Here is a 17,180-nt window from a genome sequence, read left to right on the forward strand (position 1 = left end):
ACGACCATATCAGGTTGCAACATTTGGATGGGAAAAGTCCAATCAGATCTTGAGCTGTTGACGGAACCCCTCGGGAACCTGCTCAGCAGGAACAATTGTTTGCCTCTGGAGTACTACTCCGTAACAAAAGTCTACCTCGAACAATCTATATCTTTACTGCGCCTTGGAAGCCTCCTCCGCGTCCACATTCATTCATCGAAGTATGTGATTCTGATAATCGGGTGGGGGGGGGGTTGGTTCTACTTTCACATGACCTTACCTTTCTTACCGGCAACATTGTTCTACCAGATGCTATATTTGAACCAGGATACCCAGACTCAGCTCACTTGTAACGGCAGCTTGTTTACGCATTACCTACTAATATTGATACATGTTCTCTTTAGTACTACTAGTAGTACTATCAGTGATACCTGAGCTGCCCTGACGCGGGGTAACGAAGCCTTAACCCCTCCAGGAGGGGTAACAGCCATGACGTAGGAGCGAATATTCGAGTCTCTGTACGTGTAGGTACTAGTACTATTGTTCAGGCTACCACAATAATTCTTAGCACCACTACTAGCAGTGCTGCATAGACCAACAACTAGTGATTCAACGAATAATGGGGCATTCGGTCCGAGGACAACTCAGGTTTCGACCTCAGCGGTTCGAGAAACCAAAGCAGGAGTCGGTACTACGTGCAAGTATCGTCTCCAGATTCCTAGTAAATCTTAGAATTATCGTGGGAGAGACTTGCTCCTTTTGGGGTTGCCACTGCACGAACCGAGATCACATGGCAAGTCTCAAACCAAGTGTTGCAGGGATGTTGAACACAAGAACATATGCACCAGAAAACCACATTCAATGGTTGATCCCTGCTCTATTGAACTCATGTAGTTTAGCACATTACTACTAGTGTGTTATTCTACATACTGCATATGCTGTCAGTACCACATTGTTAGCAGGTATTGTAGACTTATATAAGATATGTATATTTTTGTCTTGTTCTCTTTGATGCAGTCACGTTCAATTTCTCCGTGATGCTTTTTTTGTTTTGTTTTTTTGGTAGAACCACACCAAGTAGCTTTCACCCTTCAAATCAATTCATTCATCACCAGGATGCTAAAAGGGTATTCTCGCTAGGTATACTGGTAAGGATACAGGACTCGTCTAAAGCTTGGTGTAAGGCAGACTGTTCAGCAGACATAATAGAGACAAAAGCAGAAAAACAAAAAAACAAGACCAGCACAAATCACCATAGCAGGAAGATAATTGGACCAACTTCTTCCAAAACCCTCACTCGCGACTTGAAACTCAAGAAATCCGAGGGTGAATCTTTTTTTTTATCTTTTCCCTTTGTACCCAAACCAACTGGACATAATGATAATAGTACAAAATACCTGTTAGTAGCGTCGTCGAGGACGATATCAATTCGTGATCATGGCGCATTCAACACAGACATATCCCTCATACCCTCTCGCGGCTCCCATTTTGATTGTTCTTTTCTTCGGCCTGCTTTGATTTACTTGTAACGCGTTGTCGTCAGCACCACAAGCGTTGCTTGTCGGCATGAGAAACCAAGCATACCTCAAGCCATAGTCCACAATCTTCCATGTCGACTTCTCTTAGACAATCATTTGCGCAAGCCCTTGGCCACCCAAGGTCTTACTTCCAACAAACTCCTGGCTCTTCAAGCCTGCTAGGGCATAGAAGAGCGCGGCGAGAAGGAGGAGAACGGCTGCAGCGATCAAACTCGACGCACCAGAGACAAGACTGACCCATTGCAAGGCACTCATGACCGTATACATGGCAGCTCGCATCCAGTTAGTGGTGAAACGTCGAATAAATGTGTCGAACTTTTCGGACGTAGGGCAAATTCTGAGGAGAAACGGAACCTCGATGAAAACGAGGATGAAACCGGAAACACTGCGTGCGTGAGCTTCTTTCAATTTTGACTTCTATGATGATAAATCTTACAGGCATAGGATGCTGAAAACGATGCGAACAGCGTTGAACGAAAAAATGTTGGCAATGCCGAGGGCGATGCATAGGACAATGCATACAACACCCGTCCTGGTCCGAAACAAGTCAGTATTTATTTCATAACAAGCCTGATCTGATCTTTGTAGAATTGTGCTAATAACGCCGTGGGGAACGATCCGTTGTCATTCCAGTTTCCCGTCGTCGCGGCTCAAAGCGCCAAGCTCATCCGTTGGAAGGACCAGGCAGCCATTGTTTCCTCAGTTTGCGTTTTTCGAAGGGAGCGAAAATCAACTGAAGAACAGTAGGGCACGGAATGAGAGGTGAAAAAAGGTTACAAACCATTGTCCGTAGATACCTAAATACGTCGTAGTGGTTAGCTATCTTTTCCGTTCCTTGCGATCGACGAGAAGTAAACACTGAAGGTCCATACTGAAGTTTCTCGAGCGGAATTCCTCAGCGAACGTCATGATGAAAGATGCAGAACGAGAATAGAGTGCGCAGATAGCTCAAAAAGCTGGTAGAAGTCACTTTAGGTTGAAAGGATCGTTGATTGTCCGGTGTTAGGGTTGTAGAAACTCGTGGTCGCTGGAGTGTAAGCTGTGGCTAGTGGAGAGTTACTAGACATGTACTATGGGCCAGCTTGCCAGATCAGGCCGATCACTTCACCGCCTATGGCAGAATTCAGGCACCATATCGATTCACCTATTATCACCAAGAACTACTACTACTACTAGCAATGAATTCTCCCTAATGAGGTATTAGTTGGGACTGTAACCAACACCTACCCTCAGGACCGAGTCGATAAAATAGATCCTTGTACTAGCTACACTCCATCTTGGTTACTAGGATCCGAACACAGTGCAAACATGGATCCTACTAGTCCCAAACACAACCGCAACATTTCCAGATGTAAGAACAATCAATAGACTACAGCATCAAGATTGTCGACTGACGTTCCCAGCATCACGGCCCCGTAGCTCTACCAAAGGCCCACTAGATGATCCGAATGAGTAAGCTACAACAAGATGCTCAGCAGAGAATCATGCTGACCCCAGCCAGTCCACTGAATGCAGAGGGTGCACTTCAGTCCCAGAATACAGCAGACGCTGTTAGCTACACTGGGGCTTCATTCGCTGAATTAGATCCATTAGCACCGGATGACTTACCACAAACTTTGGGAAAAGATCTTTCGTTCCTTCTCCGGTACGATATTTATCATTCGCTCTCTCAGGTTGACATTCCGCATACTTTGCGGTCTGAGTTCATTGGCCTCACATCCGAAGAGTCCCTGCCTTCATGTCTCAGCACGCTTGAGAGGCTGCTGGCTGAAGGGCACTTCCTGCTTGCAGCCTATCTTTCGGGAACGATCTTGACTTCCTCTTTAATTTCGAACAGTGACATAAAGATGATTTTCTCGCTTTTCTACACACGATTAGCATGTCTGGAACTGTCTGGAAATACCATCATTGCGGCACAAGAATCAAAAGCGCTAGAGGACCTGAGCTCCACCTTCTACTATGTAGACCAGGCTTCCGCGACGTCCGATGTAGAAAACGAAGAGAGCCACACAAATTACCCTCGTCATATTGTGCCGTGGCCGCTACGTGTTCTCGCTGTCAGGCTCCAGAGCATTGGGTTTGGTGATTCACGCAGGGGCATTGGTGGTCTATATGAGATTGGACTAGAAGCGCGGAGAGAGATCATGCGGCCAGACCTGAGTTCGGCGGAACGAAGTATATGGAAGGAGAGACTCGCCGACCTTGGAATTCGAAGTGTAAATGCATTGATTGAGATGGGTGATCTCAGTACTGCCAGAAGGTCTCTGCACAATTTGCAAATATCAGGGCCAGATGAAACCAACAAGCTGAGAAAGGCGCTCCTTTTCCTTCTGATTGGCGATATCGATGCAGCGAAGCAACTTTCTGGTGAATCAGACGAAGCCGGAATATCTATATCCAAGCCACTTCTGAGCATGGCTGAGGGCCGCTACGATGATGCAGTAACAGAATGGCAAGCCCTTTTAGAGGGCGGTTCAAAGGGGACCGATACGGCCATATTATCCCAAAACATGGCAGTATGCCTACTGTACACGGGCCGGTTAAATGAGGTACTCTTGGCCTTTATGTGCTGGGGCATTGGAAACTAGCTAATAAAAGTCACAGGCCCGTCAAATTCTGGAGTCATTGGTGCATGGAGGACAGTCTTTTGGCGGTCTTATCTTTAACCTGTCAACAGTCTACGAGCTCTGTTCAGACAAATCCGGGCAGTTGAAGGCCGGACTTGTAGACCTTGTTGCCAAGGAACCTGCCACAGGACACACCAACTTGGATCGATCCAATGCAGATTTCAAACTGTGAAGCGTAGGGAGAATATATCGGCGAAGATTCGCAGTGCAGAATGGCGCTTACCTGATCAGTACGCTATGATTGATCTAATATATTAACGTTCACCTATTCTTTTCTATCAGCATTGAAAACCAGACGCCATGTGCTCCAGCCTGAACGCAGTCTAACGATATGACACGAGAATTAAAGACATAAACTTCGTTATAGACAGTCGTTACGCATTTCCCTTACTCGATCCAAGAACTGATTGGGGCTTCGGTTTCGGCTTTCGGATAATAACCTTGTCACCCTCTTTCAGCCAGCCAAGTTTCTCTGCCTCTACCAGTTTATCCCACGTCCAGCGGTTATCTCCCGTGCAGCCTTCTGTGATCCACTGCACCCCGACATTGAGGTAAGCGCTGCCAACAGCCTTGAGTGCATGTCTCCGAACTCGATCTTCAGCCCAGTTCATTAACACCCGGACGGAGGAATCCACTTCTTTTCGGACCTGCCAGAATATGACCCAGTTATCATGCGCCAAGGCTGTTAAAACACGGTCAACTGTGGGCGACTGGAACGCATATTCGCGGCGCGCTTTCGCGCGCAGCTCGAAAGCGGCGACTAAATCATCCTGTCGGCAGGCGTAATCAAGGATTAGATACGAAATGAGATCTTTCAATTCCGACTCGGGTAACGGGTGAGAAGGCGAGTGTAGTTTCTCGAGTAGGTAGCGGAGAGAGGGGAAATATGACGGAGGATGCTGGGCTTGAATGGATATTTTGACCGAGAAAACATGGACACGCTGGGAGAATGAGACTGGTATTGCGGACGCAGTGGCTAGAACCGCTTCACGAAGCTTACGGAGGGAAAGGAGAAGGGTGGACAGTTCGGTGGATGCGGAAAGACTATGGATCTTGGTCTGCTTTTCTTTCGACTGGGGAAGAGCTGCCGGGGGGTTCTTTGTGGCATCGCCGGACGCACTTGTGGGAAGAGATGACCACGCTGCGTCTAAATCTTCCGAGTGGCGGGCACAAAATGCCATGTATCGTTCGACAATTTTGGAGAAGTAGTCATTCTGGGCTTTATGGTCCAGCAATCTAGGAAAGTCAGTCCCACAAATGTGACGACCCCACCGGAATGGCATACTTGCGATCGCCTTTGGAAACGAATCCCACCGTTTCGAGGGCATCCACCGCCACGGGCTTCAAGCGGCTCGCAGGCCTCTTCCCGCGCTGTGACATGGCTGGACTGTTTGGTATGCAGTGGGGAGTGAAATTGCGTCATGAAGCTCTCGACATAAAGTTGATAAACATATTAAATGCGGGAAAGACCGGCGGGTGTTTGCTCGGTTTGTGCGGTTTCCCCAACGGGCTTTCCCATACTATCGGATCCATCGTTTCGGTTCATCCCAACGTTTGCTTCAACCACAACAACCTTGCTTTGGGTTATGGGGATTTCTGTCTTTTTTAACTAGCTAGGCGTACCGTTTTCTCTTTCGCTTCTCTTCTGTGCCTGGTTTTAAATCCACCTCGAGCTTAGTAATATTTCCACTACTATCTGATTCACCCATCATTTCTGCGCCCTGCATGTGAAATATGCCGAGTCGTCAACGCCGCCCCACTGAGAAGGCTCAAGAGTCAAAAGCCAGTACGCCTGCAGCAATTGCAGCTACAGTCATGGAGCAGCCGCCTCAGGTCCTCAAGAAGCTTCTGCACTGGAACGACTTGCCTCATTGGCAACGCGACAACCGTCACATCCATAGTGGATATCGACCAGCCTCGTTCTCGTTCCTGGTCTCTTTCCAATCGCTGACATATATACACAATGAGACGGTTAATATATATACGCATCTACTGCCATCGTTGCTGGCTGTTCCCGGGGCAGTCTTGCTTCATCGCGTTCTGGCACCTCGGTACGAGACGGCTACCCAGGCTGACATCATTAGCTTCGCCTGCTTTTTTGCGGGAGCTGCTGTGTGCCTGGGGATGTCTGCGACGTACCATACGATTTCGAACCACTCGCCGACTGTCGCGCGCATAGGAAATACCCTTGATTATGCAGGTATCGTAGCTCTGATTGTGGGCAGTTTTGTCCCTAGTGTATACTATGGGTTCTATTGTGAGCCTGGGCTACAACGACTATATTGGACAATGATCTGCACCATTGGGATTGGCTGTGTGTTTGTTTCGATTATGCCCCAATTTCGGACTCCCCGGTGGCGGCCATTCCGCGCCGCCATGTTTGTCGGCATGGGCCTATCAGCGGTGGTGCCCGTCATCCACGGGCTACGGGCGTATGGTCTTGAACAGATGACGCGCCAAATAGGGCTCGGGTGGCTGCTACTTCAGGGATTCTTGTATATCCTGGGAGCTGGGATCTACGCCGCTCGGGTCCCCGAACGTCTGCGACCGGGCCAGTTCGATCTTTGGGGCAGTTCGCATCAGATCTTTCATGTGCTGGTGGTGTGTGCTGCCGTGGCTCATCTGACTGGGCTACTGAGGGCATTTGACTACAGACACAGTGGGATTGCCGAGCGCTGCTCCGCGTACTGACTGGATGATTCGCCGAGGCAACCGCAGGATCACACGAGCAGCAACAGGTTACAGTTAACCATGTAGCAATAATCCAATCCGATGTAATTGACGGGCTGTGATGTGATGCTGACTGCTGGCATGCAAATACGAGATGTGTCTAACCACCCCCTTGCTGACTATCACGCAGCTTAGCTTGCCAGAACATGGGAAAGAGGGGAGGGGAGGGTATGGGAGGAATAAAAATTTGTCGAGGGCAGAATAAAAAGGGGGCGAAGAAGATGTTGTTGATTCTTGACCAGACAAGAAGGTTCCCGCGAACGTTGCATGTTCACCGCTCACTTCACCGGCCTTTTTAAGATGTGGCCAGGCAAATAGACATCCAGTTTTTGCTCGATTTACAGCTCACATGGTGTGTGCTGGCCTGCATACACTGAGCACTTGCTCAACAGTAAATGCTTTTCACCATTGGGTGCTACGTCAGACAGGAGTGCTTCGCTCTCGCAAAGGCTGTTTCTGATGGATAAACTTATTTGGCCTCGATGGCCCCACAGCTTTTTCCCACTATGTCGCACCTGAGCTTGTTGCCAGACTCTGTGCTTGGAAGCCCAGAGCCAAGTGGCTACCGCTGACAGTCTCCTATAAGGATCCATTGGTGGTGGCCAAGCATCTGGCATTTGCCTTTTCGGATCCGTAAGATTTGGGGTCAGTTGGACCGCTGCGAGCGCCAGCCATCAGAGTGGCCACGCTGGTTGGCATCTCCATGCCAGTGTGGATCAGATGAAGTCGCCAGGTTTCACAACGGCTGACTTCATATGCGGTTCCCGTCGGTTCAAAAATCCTGATACGAAACTGGGGTTCCAACCATTCTCCTGGGATATATAGCAGTGTTTAGGCGATATTTGTCTGATATTGTCGTGGTTAGTATTGTTAGTTTCGGTCAAATGATCCAGTGCCGAATATACTTGGGGGTTTAAATTATCAGCCACTGGGACAAAATCTCATATTGATTGGGGCTGCCGGACTACAACCTCACTGTGAAATCTCACCCACTCTCTCAGGTACTAAATGCTTGCGGGATCCGACAAACCCCCATGTAATGGTGGGGATGGCCCTAAGCTCCGGGCCGCTTGCGAGAATTGTCGACAATCCAAGGTCAAATGCAACTTAGGCGGAAAGAATACTTGCATCCGCTGTCTCCGGCATGGGTTACAATGTCGGTACCGGGTCGCCAATCGGTCTGGTAAGCCGAAGGGCAGCAAAAACCGAGCTACATTGAGAAAACTGGGCCAGCTTCAGGAAACGTCGGCACTTCAAGTCTCTGGGAGGAGCACGAAACGCAGGGCTCCCCAAGCCACCGAACCACCGCGTGCGGATCAAGAGCTGAATAAAAGTGAGAGTGAGGTTCGTTTCTTTCCTCCTGCCCTAGTTGTAGCATCGAGCTAAGTTGTGGTGAATCTAGACGCGAGAACCCAGTCAACAGCTCACAGACAGTCCTCTAAGTCAAAATAGTATAGCCAATACATGTTTGCTACTAAGTGAGTCGCCGGCGGACTACGCGACTTCGTATAGGGATTCGCTACCCGATTCGACGCATGCGGCTTCTATGTCACCGACCTTTCTCCAGAAAGAGTTTATCACGAAAGGATTGACAAGCTTTCCACTTGCCGTACATATCCCCAATGTACTACAGCCCGTATGCGACTGTGGTGAGACTATAGAGTTCCATGCGAACCGTCTACAACATATTGTGGCTGACCCAATCCATACGCGATTTGATCAGGGCCTGCAGGCTGTCAAGGAGGCGCTGTCGGTCTGTCGAGGGTTCCTGCAGTGCCACAGCTGCCACAAGGATAACGCGCACGTGCTAATATCCGTAACGACACTGGGATTGGCCCTACAGCTGTTCAATTACTGGATATCCTACCAATGCGCCGCGCACGTCTGTGCGAGCAACGACGAAGTCGGGTACGGCGCGTATGAATTGGGGCCCGAGGAGACGCGACGAGTGCGCCGCGTGCTCATCCGAGGCCGACTCCAACAGTGTAAGGAGGTGGTGGCATCACTCAAAGGAACAATCGAACTGTCCAGCAACGCAGACCTGGAGGGGAGCTGGCTGCGGCAGATCATCCGCGGATACGAAGAAACGGTGGAAGCCTATCTGCAGCCGATGAGCTGTATTTGCATTTAAACACATGAACAACAAACACTGTAATTATTTATTTCCCAGGATACCAATTAATGCACTCTGATATTTTTATTCCTCCCCATCATCGATCTATGTATGTACATACAAGGAACGCATGTCGGCACTCGGCTGCAACCACGGGCCTCGGCAAGCTTAACTCTGTATCCAAAGTGCGTGCATCATCCATCCTTACCCCGACACCCCTCACAACGTAACCCTGCAATACCCCGTATAAGAACCACCTCACTCCACCAATCTACCACAGCTACCACAGCTACCCTGCACCAACGAAACGAAAAGAAAAGAAAGAAAAGAAAGACCCCCAAAATGGCCCACCGCCTCTCCCAGATCTCCTCCCACCTCAACTACCCCAAAGGCCTCCTCGCCAATCAAGTCGCCATCATCACCGGCGGCGGCCAAGGCATCGGCGCCGAGACCGCAAAGCTATTCGCCAATGAAGGCGCCAAGGTCGTCATTGCTGATATTGATGCTGGTATGTTTCTTTTTCCCTGCTTTACTTCCTCTCTCCTTCCCTATCTATACGTAGAACTAGCCATAAAAACAACCCATTAAAAAAAAAAAGAAAGAAAGAAAGAAAGAAAGAAAGAGGACAAGATACTAAAGCAACATACAGAAAAAGCCACCAACACAGCCAACGCCATCAATGCCGTGGGCCCGAACCGGGCCATCGCCGTCACGGGGGATATTCTCGATGATGCATACATCGAGACGTTGGTGAAGAAGACGGCCGAGTTCGGGAATGGCAAGATTCATGTTATTGTTAATAATGCTGGGTTTACGTGGGATGGGGTGATTCATAAGGTTTGTTCCTTTATTCCTTTTATTCTTCTTTACTTTCTTTCTTGATATATATATATGTGCGGGTTGGGTGGTGTTTGGATTTTATATGGCGGTTGCTAATCTGGTTTCTATAGATTACGGATAAACAATGGGATACTATGTTGGCTGTTCACAATACGGCGCCGTTTAAGCTGGTTCGTGCTGCGGCGAAGTATTTCCGGGTGAAGGATGGAGAGCCGCGGGTGATCATTAATATCAGCAGTACGAGTGGGATTCATGGGAATGCGTATGTATTCTTTCTCTTGTTTTTCACTTGTTTTTCACTTGTTTTTCACTTGTTTTTCACTTGTTTTTCTCTTGTTTTTCTCTTGTCTTTCTCTTGTCTTTCTCTTGTCTTTCTCTTGTCTTTCTTATGGTCTTTCTTAAGTCACCACGATGGGAACTTTTAATTTTTCTTACTGATGATAATGCAGAGGCCAGGCTAACTACGCCCTCGCCAAGGCCGGAGTGGTTGGACTCACCAAGACCATCGCCAAAGAATGGGGTCCGGCGTTCGGGGTCCGGTCGAACACCATTGCCTTTGGCCATGTGCAGACCCGGCTGACGGCAGCCAAGGAGAAGGGCGCGTTCATCACCACGCCAGACGGCACCAAGGTGGCGCTGGGCATTCCCGGGAAGCAGCTGGAGTCGCGCCAGGGCGGCGCGGGCGAGCAGAAACAGACGTACCCGGATATTCCGTTGGGAAGACCTGCCTCGCCCGAGGAGGCGGCGAAGTCCGTTTTGGCCGTCGCTAGTCCCCTGTTCTCGTATGTGACGGGTGAGACGATTCGGGTTACTGGTGGCAGGAACATGTAGGGCCTTGAATCGATTAGTTACCCGGTAGCTCTATATACTTAACCATGAGGTTGGCACCAATGAAAGCTTTCTCGGCTTAGTCGACCCCGGCGGACGGTATATTATTCGCTGTGGATAAGTAAAGGAGATCACGATGACGTGGATCATAATAATACATCGGTATAAGGAATAGTATATACATACATACGACTAAAGAGAACAAGTTCATGGCCTGTGCGAGCCCGCACGAGCACGTCAGACGCCGTCTGATAAAAATAGAAGCCGTTGAAATGACACAAGTCCTCAAGGGCTAGAGCATCTCGGTCAAAACAATCTCCGTTTCAGAATGAAGCTATCACCTGGCGGAGCTGCCTGGAAGCGCCGGACCCACCGTGAACTCAGGACTGGAACAGATAACGCATGAAGTGTCATCGCTCGCCAACGAAGAATGGTTGCAAGGGTGGCCATGCCACGCAAGCCCAGTGGTGCCCTGGGCCCCGCCATGTCAGAGTGCAATAAGATCGGCTCCGTCTAGAGCAGGAATAAACGCAAAACAAACAAAAGTCTAAGTTCACCGCATCATAGCGGACACCTTATCTCCGGTGGATACTCCATTAAGAATAAACAAAAAAAAAGGTAGAGGGAGACGAAATTGAGAAATGAGAGGTCGGTAGTAGAAAAATAGAAGAAAGATGAGGACGAAGAGATCGCGGTCGTCATATCTCTATTTATAGCGTTGTATCCACGCTTCACTCTGGTTCTACCCCTTCTGGTCGGCCCATGTGCGGACCGACCTGGGTGAACTCTCGTATGGCTATCTCAAATACCTCCATCAGAGGGGAACCGAACCGATCTGGGCCCGACACATCGAACCAACAGATCAAAAGCTATGTACCAATAGATCGAAACGAAAAGATCAAAAACGAGATCAAGAGCGGGGAGTTGTTCCTCCCCGGCTCCCAGGTATCATCGAGAAAAAAGAGTGAAAGTGTAACCAAAGTATCCAAGCGGCCCTCCACAAACTCCGTACAAATAGGAAACAATGCAATGCTGTCTTGATCCAGGGGTATTTTCTTTTCTTCTTTCGATGCCAAGGTGAGAAACAACAAGAAGGATCAAGGGAGGTGAACGCCAACAATCAACCATCATGATAACAAGCGTATCATAAAAAGCCCACAAATACCACCCAAAACGAGAGCGATGTATCATAGATAAGAACAAAGAAAAAAAAAGTAAAGAGAAACATATTACTAATAAAACAGAATCAACGTTTCCGACATCCAACAAAACCTCACGGAGCGAGTTGGCGGAAACCTGTCCAAGAAGGCAACTCCGGCACACTGGCCATTATCCAGCGGGCAATCATCCGGGTATTATCCACAAATCCAGGAAAGAATCCAAATGAAAGAAATTAAGGCACATGTTCAAAAAACCTGCTCTCCAAGGCTTTCTGCGCCGTGAAATAATACACTTGTCGCTTCAGAAATGCAAGGCGATGTAACCCAGAAATAGTCGAAGGAATGTTTAGGTGCATCCCTGGGCAATCGAAAGGTATTGCCGTTAAATCATAAACCTGCGTTAAATAATTTTTGAAGGGACCACTGCTTAGTAGGCAGGGACCGGGATAGGTTGTGGGAAAGGCATCAGCAGCGGCTCAACGAAGTCACTGCACGTGACCGAGTCCGTTGTCGCGAAGATGTTCTTGCAATCGGCCTCGCAGTCCAGTCCCACGGAAGACATCGACGAGACACTGTCTACGTCGGGGTAGCCTTCCGTGAACGATGACGCATCCGACACCGCCGACTGCAACGAGTCGGAATAATGTGAGGAGCCAGAAGAGACGGAGGACTGCGAACCATAGACATCCGAGGGGATGTGGTGCACAGGGACCTGTGGGTTATTGACAAAGTCGACCGGCATTGGGCCGTTGATGGAACCCCAGGGAGGAATGGTAAACTGCGGGCATTCCAGGATCATGGTGCGCAATTCCGGGATGGTGATCCTCTTTCTTGGGTCGCACTCGAAGATGCGACTCAAGATACAGATCATCTCATCGGTCAAAGGAAGAATAGACTTGAGGAAGTACGGATCCTTCAGGTAGGCCCGGAATGTGGAATCCTCGGGAGAGGCACGCTTCCAGGGGTTGCGGCCACAGGTCAGGTTGACCAAGATTACGCCCAGACTCCAGACATCATTGGGAGCGGATTCATACCATGACATTGGGCGGGGATTTGGTTGCTGGCATTCTTTATGTTGCAGACCACCTGTTAGCTACTGATCTCGGTCGATGAGGAAAGGGATGGGGGATCAAGGGAGGGGGGGGAAGGGGTGGTGGTACGTACCTGGTGACATGTAGAAAGTTGACCCGCAACCGAAATCCGATGTACAGGCATCCGTGGTAGCAAGGCCGAAGTCAGCTAACTTGACGGTCAACCCCTGGTCGGTCACCAGGATGTTTTCCGGCTTGAGATCCCGGTGGTAGATTCCAATGTTATGGCAGTATTGAACAGCATCCAGAATTTGAAGGAACACCCGCCTGACCAAGGGGTCATTATGCACAAAGTTGCCTTTCTCCGTGATACTGGAGAACAGGTCACCTTCGGGGCAGAACTCAATGACTACATAGGTGCAGTCGACGGAATCCATTATGCGGACCAAGGAAACCACATTGGGGTGTTGACTGGCCATATGGTGCAACTTGATCTCGCGCTGTTGAAACTTGAGCTGGCGAGGATCCAGTCCAGCTTTGTTGAGGGCCTTGACCGCATACATCACATTGGTATGGATGTCAATGGCCGTGTAGACGACACCGTAAGCACCTACTCCCAGGATTCCAATCAACTCCAGCCGGTTGGCCAAGAGCAGTCCCAAACGGTCTTCCGGCGCATAACAGCGGGTGATAGGCGGAGAGGGCGGAGGAGTGGGGAGCATTGGAGGGTACATGCTCAACGGAGATGGAGCAAGCATGAGGGCAGCGGGGGGTCAAGGGGACAAGATAAGGGTGATAAAGATGATCAAGTGGATCCCAGGAGACCAGAACGAGGGAACTCTCTCCGTCCGGATGGAAGAGAGGGTTTGATCAAAGGAAGTAAGGGATAGAAAGTCGGTGATCCGGGTTGAGAATGGTCCTTTAGAATCCAGTGGGGACGGGTTTAAACATCCAAAACCAGCATTTATATAGCACACGGAACAAGAAGAAGTCGCCTTAAGGATCCATGAAGGGAATGGAGACGCCTGTCAACGGGAAGAGTAATGCAGGTCCTATGGGGAAATCCAAGTGGCGAGGTTGATCCAGTTGTAGATCTTGATGTCTCTTTTTTTGGCAGTGGCCGTTGCAGTAGTAAGTAGACGTGGGTAGTTGTGGCAACGTTCGGGATGTTGCACAGCCCAGAGACTTTTCTTAGTTTTTTATAGTAATCAATGTCCAACACTCAGGAAGTTAGGTAGTCCAGCAAACCAGGGAGGTTGGTATTGGAGGCGGACCGTGGTGGCCAACGGATAGATATAATGTGGCCGACAAGTACCGACCGTCTTGTATTATGTAGGGGTGTAGTTGCAGATTGCGGTGGATGGATGGATGGATAGTTTTAAGGGGGGGGGGGGGGTGTTTGTCCGGGCTGAGTCAGAAAAGGGAATGAAACGCACGAGAACAGTGAACAAATCAAACTAAAACAAAAACGTAGACAGATAAAACGGTGAATATAGAGGGCAGGAACCGGGAGGGACAGAAGAGGGAGAGGAGGTAGAGAGAGAGAGAGAGAGAGAGAGAGAGAGAGAGAGAGTGAGTGGGGAGGGAGAGCGAGAAGAAGTAAGTATGAAGACAAGAGGACAATAGCGATAAGGAGCGAGTGAGAGGGAGCGGAGTGTGTAGGGGAAATGGGAAAATCCCAATAAAAATAAAAGAGGAAGAATAATAATAATTTCAAAATGCAAAATTAAAAACAAAAAAAATATTTATTTATTTATTTTTAAAACCAAGCGATTTTATTTTATTTTCGTAGGACTGATTTTATTTTAATTATTTTTAATACTCGATCCCCCTCCCCCAAAGGCTAAAAATCAGTCAGCAAGAAGAAATTAAATACGTGGGCGAAAGAAACACTCGTGGGCCATTCGAGTTTGGTCCAGAGTGGCCACAACAACCACTACAACCACCACCACCACCACCACCACCACCTGTCGAAAATTACCTCAGACTAGTTTCGCCTCATAAGAAGAGGAAGTCGAATCAGAAACAGGAAACCGCCGGCCACTCATGATTCGGAACGAATCAACCATCCCTTTGCCCCCCCTTTTATGTAACTTCTCCGTTACATGTTAAGCATGCAAGATGGACGGATGACGCTGATTGGGAACGACGGCGACCCACGGAGAGGGGCTAGCAAGATGTATGATGCGAAGACTAGTGAGAGGGTTCGGCTACAAATAGGAAAGGAGGGGAACGGACCATCTCCACCGACAAGGCCGGGGCCCTTTCATGCATCCAACCAACGACCGAAGGCGAGACACTGATGGATTGGAACGCTGGTTCTGGGGCGTGTGTGGGCGAAGAGACTCTCTCTCTCTCTCTCCATCATCTCCATCTCCCATCTTCCGAGCTCCTCTCGCTCCGGAAGCATCCATCAAAAGTTTCATTAACCCCTTCCGACACGAACGAACCATATTACGGAACTATACGGAGTAGATAACTATACCTGACTCAGATCGTAATCACCGACGCAAATGATCGAGACAAAAAGGAGACCAGATGTGATTAGACTAATTAATGATATGCCCACAGTGGATCTCTTGGATGAGTCAACCCTACATGAAATCCTGCCGACAGACATACATATGTACATCTGGGGTGGAGGAGAATACTAGAAGCCAAAAAAAAATAAAAAAAGAAAAAGGGAAATTTTCTACAGTTTACCATTTTACCAAGTGTTGCCTTGTCGGTCACAAGGCAATGAAGTTAAGAATTTCGAAGGTATGGAAGGCAACGGTAAGACTAGTTTGTTACCCAGTGGCCCCAGTGGCTGTACTCTTGATCGACTGCGGTAAGAGCTGTTGGCATACTAGCATACTAGCATACTTGGTGAAGAGGAGCAGCCGTAATGGTGATTTGCTGCCTGGGAATGGGGACCACCACTTTACGTAGCGGAGCCGTTCTTTTTTGCCAGTGTGATGGAATGGTGGGGTTTTTCTGCTTCGTCAGGATTCCGGCCTAAGCCATGAATCACTTGGTTAGGTACGTAGTAGAGCGAGGCGGTGTGGGAGGGAAAGTGTGACAGGCCTGTCGCGCTTGCAGATTCGGTTTTTTGCTCAATCGCTGGTCCGAGCGCATTGGCTGAACCCGGAAGGGGATGGAAGATGAATCCGCCGGGAGCACGCCCTGATTGGAAAGTGTCACCTGGACCTGAAGGCGGCAAATTTGGATTGTCTCATTTGATTTGGGAGTTCGACGATGGGGTCGTCCAAGGTTCAATCGTCTGGTCTTCTTTTTCTGGACGGTCGAGATTCCGATCTGACGGAAGAACTTCCATCCTTCCCTTCCCCCCCCCCACACACAACCTCGCCAACCCCCCTTTTCGGGACAATTTATGATTTCATGGGAGAACAAAGCCATGAAACTCTGTTTACTGAACCGGTGGTCATAGTGAGAACAGTGACAATGAGGCTGGGAGGCGCCCGCCGTGACCCACCGCCTTTGGACTCTATTGATGAGGAACATGGACGAAACGGTTTGTTTTGCCTCACTGACCGACTCAATGAAAGCCAAAAACGATGTGCAACCCGAAGAAACCACCCACGGATGGGGTACGACGATGGAACCCATAGGGTACCTCGACAGCCTGTTAACCTTCCTTTCCCGGTAGCCTGTCATCCGGGAGCCTATTCATTCTCAGTGCCAAACGAGACGAGAGAGAGAGGAGAGCGAGAACGAGGGAAAACGACACAGATTGCCAGCTCATCTCATGGGCTCCACTACCGAAAGTAACTTGCTCAAGATGGATAACTCTCAATCTAGACCTCGGGGAAGGGGGAAGGGTCCCAGATTGATCGATAGCCTCGAACACAACAAACACCCGTCCGTCACCTATCAAGCCCTCCCAGGCAATGACAGGGCCAGCAATCCGGACGGGAAAGGTTGGTCAGGGGGAGGGGGGGTTCGACCAGAGGACCGTTGGACTAATGACCTGTAATCGTCCAGAAACGGTAGTCTCTCGAACATGGGTTGGAAATTGGAGCTTGAATTCTAACTCGCACTTAGATATGATGCTGACTTACACCGCGAGGCGTTTTTTGTTTTGCCTTTTCTCCCTTTCCCCCATGGACTAGTAAAAATATCAACCGAGAGGATCCCAACGCTACCAAGTATGTACAACTTACAAGTCACTCACTCTCTGTACAGTTTAACTGTGATAGCGGAACATTTCAAACTCCTCGTCCATCGACTCCACCTAGAATATTAAGTAGTTAGACACAACACACCGCTTGTCGCAGAAACCTTATACACCGATAATTAATGCCCCGTTTAGCATAAATTAGGCCCCTAAACCA

The 17,180-nt window shown here is 49.1% G+C and overlaps 8 protein-coding genes across 8 annotated transcripts; 4 read left to right on the forward strand and 4 right to left on the reverse strand.

The window, feature by feature from the left end:
- Window positions 1–1,601: 1,601 nt before the first annotated feature.
- On the reverse strand, window positions 1,602–2,426 carry ABOM_009103 (Tvp18 family protein; the record flags this gene model as incomplete). Its single annotated transcript, XM_022536231.1, has 4 exons — window positions 1,602–1,902; window positions 1,954–2,049; window positions 2,299–2,314; window positions 2,390–2,426. 4 exons carry the CDS (start codon window positions 2,424–2,426, stop codon window positions 1,602–1,604), a joined length of 450 nt encoding a protein of 149 aa, XP_022386022.1.
- A 399-nt stretch (window positions 2,427–2,825) lies between these two features.
- ABOM_009104 (uncharacterized protein) lies at window positions 2,826–4,316 on the forward strand (the record flags this gene model as incomplete). Its single annotated transcript, XM_022536232.1, has 4 exons — window positions 2,826–2,868; window positions 2,921–2,969; window positions 3,019–4,066; window positions 4,122–4,316. The coding sequence occupies 4 exons, from the start codon at window positions 2,826–2,828 to the stop codon at window positions 4,314–4,316; spliced, it is 1,335 nt and encodes a 444-aa protein (XP_022386017.1).
- A 202-nt stretch (window positions 4,317–4,518) lies between these two features.
- ABOM_009105 (uncharacterized protein) lies at window positions 4,519–5,524 on the reverse strand (the record flags this gene model as incomplete). Its single annotated transcript, XM_022536233.1, has 2 exons — window positions 4,519–5,380; window positions 5,430–5,524. The coding sequence occupies 2 exons, from the start codon at window positions 5,522–5,524 to the stop codon at window positions 4,519–4,521; spliced, it is 957 nt and encodes a 318-aa protein (XP_022386016.1).
- Window positions 5,525–5,597: 73 nt separating this feature from the next.
- Window positions 5,598–5,856, reverse strand: ABOM_009106 (uncharacterized protein; the record flags this gene model as incomplete). The annotated part of the gene is made up of 2 exons (XM_022536234.1): window positions 5,598–5,721; window positions 5,768–5,856. 2 exons carry the CDS (start codon window positions 5,854–5,856, stop codon window positions 5,598–5,600), a joined length of 213 nt encoding a protein of 70 aa, XP_022386019.1.
- A 22-nt stretch (window positions 5,857–5,878) lies between these two features.
- ABOM_009107 (hemolysin III family protein) lies at window positions 5,879–6,835 on the forward strand (the record flags this gene model as incomplete). The annotated part of the gene is made up of 1 exon (XM_022536235.1): window positions 5,879–6,835. One exon carries the CDS (start codon window positions 5,879–5,881, stop codon window positions 6,833–6,835), a length of 957 nt encoding a protein of 318 aa, XP_022386018.1.
- A 1,047-nt stretch (window positions 6,836–7,882) lies between these two features.
- Window positions 7,883–9,005, forward strand: ABOM_009108 (uncharacterized protein; the record flags this gene model as incomplete). The annotated part of the gene is made up of 2 exons (XM_022536236.1): window positions 7,883–8,218; window positions 8,277–9,005. 2 exons carry the CDS (start codon window positions 7,883–7,885, stop codon window positions 9,003–9,005), a joined length of 1,065 nt encoding a protein of 354 aa, XP_022386003.1.
- Window positions 9,006–9,329: 324 nt separating this feature from the next.
- On the forward strand, window positions 9,330–10,658 carry ABOM_009109 (SDR family NAD(P)-dependent oxidoreductase; the record flags this gene model as incomplete). The annotated part of the gene is made up of 4 exons (XM_022536237.1): window positions 9,330–9,495; window positions 9,637–9,824; window positions 9,938–10,089; window positions 10,277–10,658. The coding sequence occupies 4 exons, from the start codon at window positions 9,330–9,332 to the stop codon at window positions 10,656–10,658; spliced, it is 888 nt and encodes a 295-aa protein (XP_022386024.1).
- A 1,584-nt stretch (window positions 10,659–12,242) lies between these two features.
- Window positions 12,243–13,604, reverse strand: ABOM_009110 (serine/threonine-protein kinase; the record flags this gene model as incomplete). Its single annotated transcript, XM_022536238.1, has 2 exons — window positions 12,243–12,901; window positions 12,980–13,604. The coding sequence occupies 2 exons, from the start codon at window positions 13,602–13,604 to the stop codon at window positions 12,243–12,245; spliced, it is 1,284 nt and encodes a 427-aa protein (XP_022385976.1).
- Window positions 13,605–17,180: the final 3,576 nt, after the last annotated feature.

Source organism: Aspergillus bombycis (genome assembly GCF_001792695.1).
Source record: "Aspergillus bombycis strain NRRL26010 chromosome Unknown contig00092, whole genome shotgun sequence".
Taxonomy (NCBI): Eukaryota; Fungi; Ascomycota; class Eurotiomycetes; order Eurotiales; family Aspergillaceae; genus Aspergillus; species Aspergillus bombycis.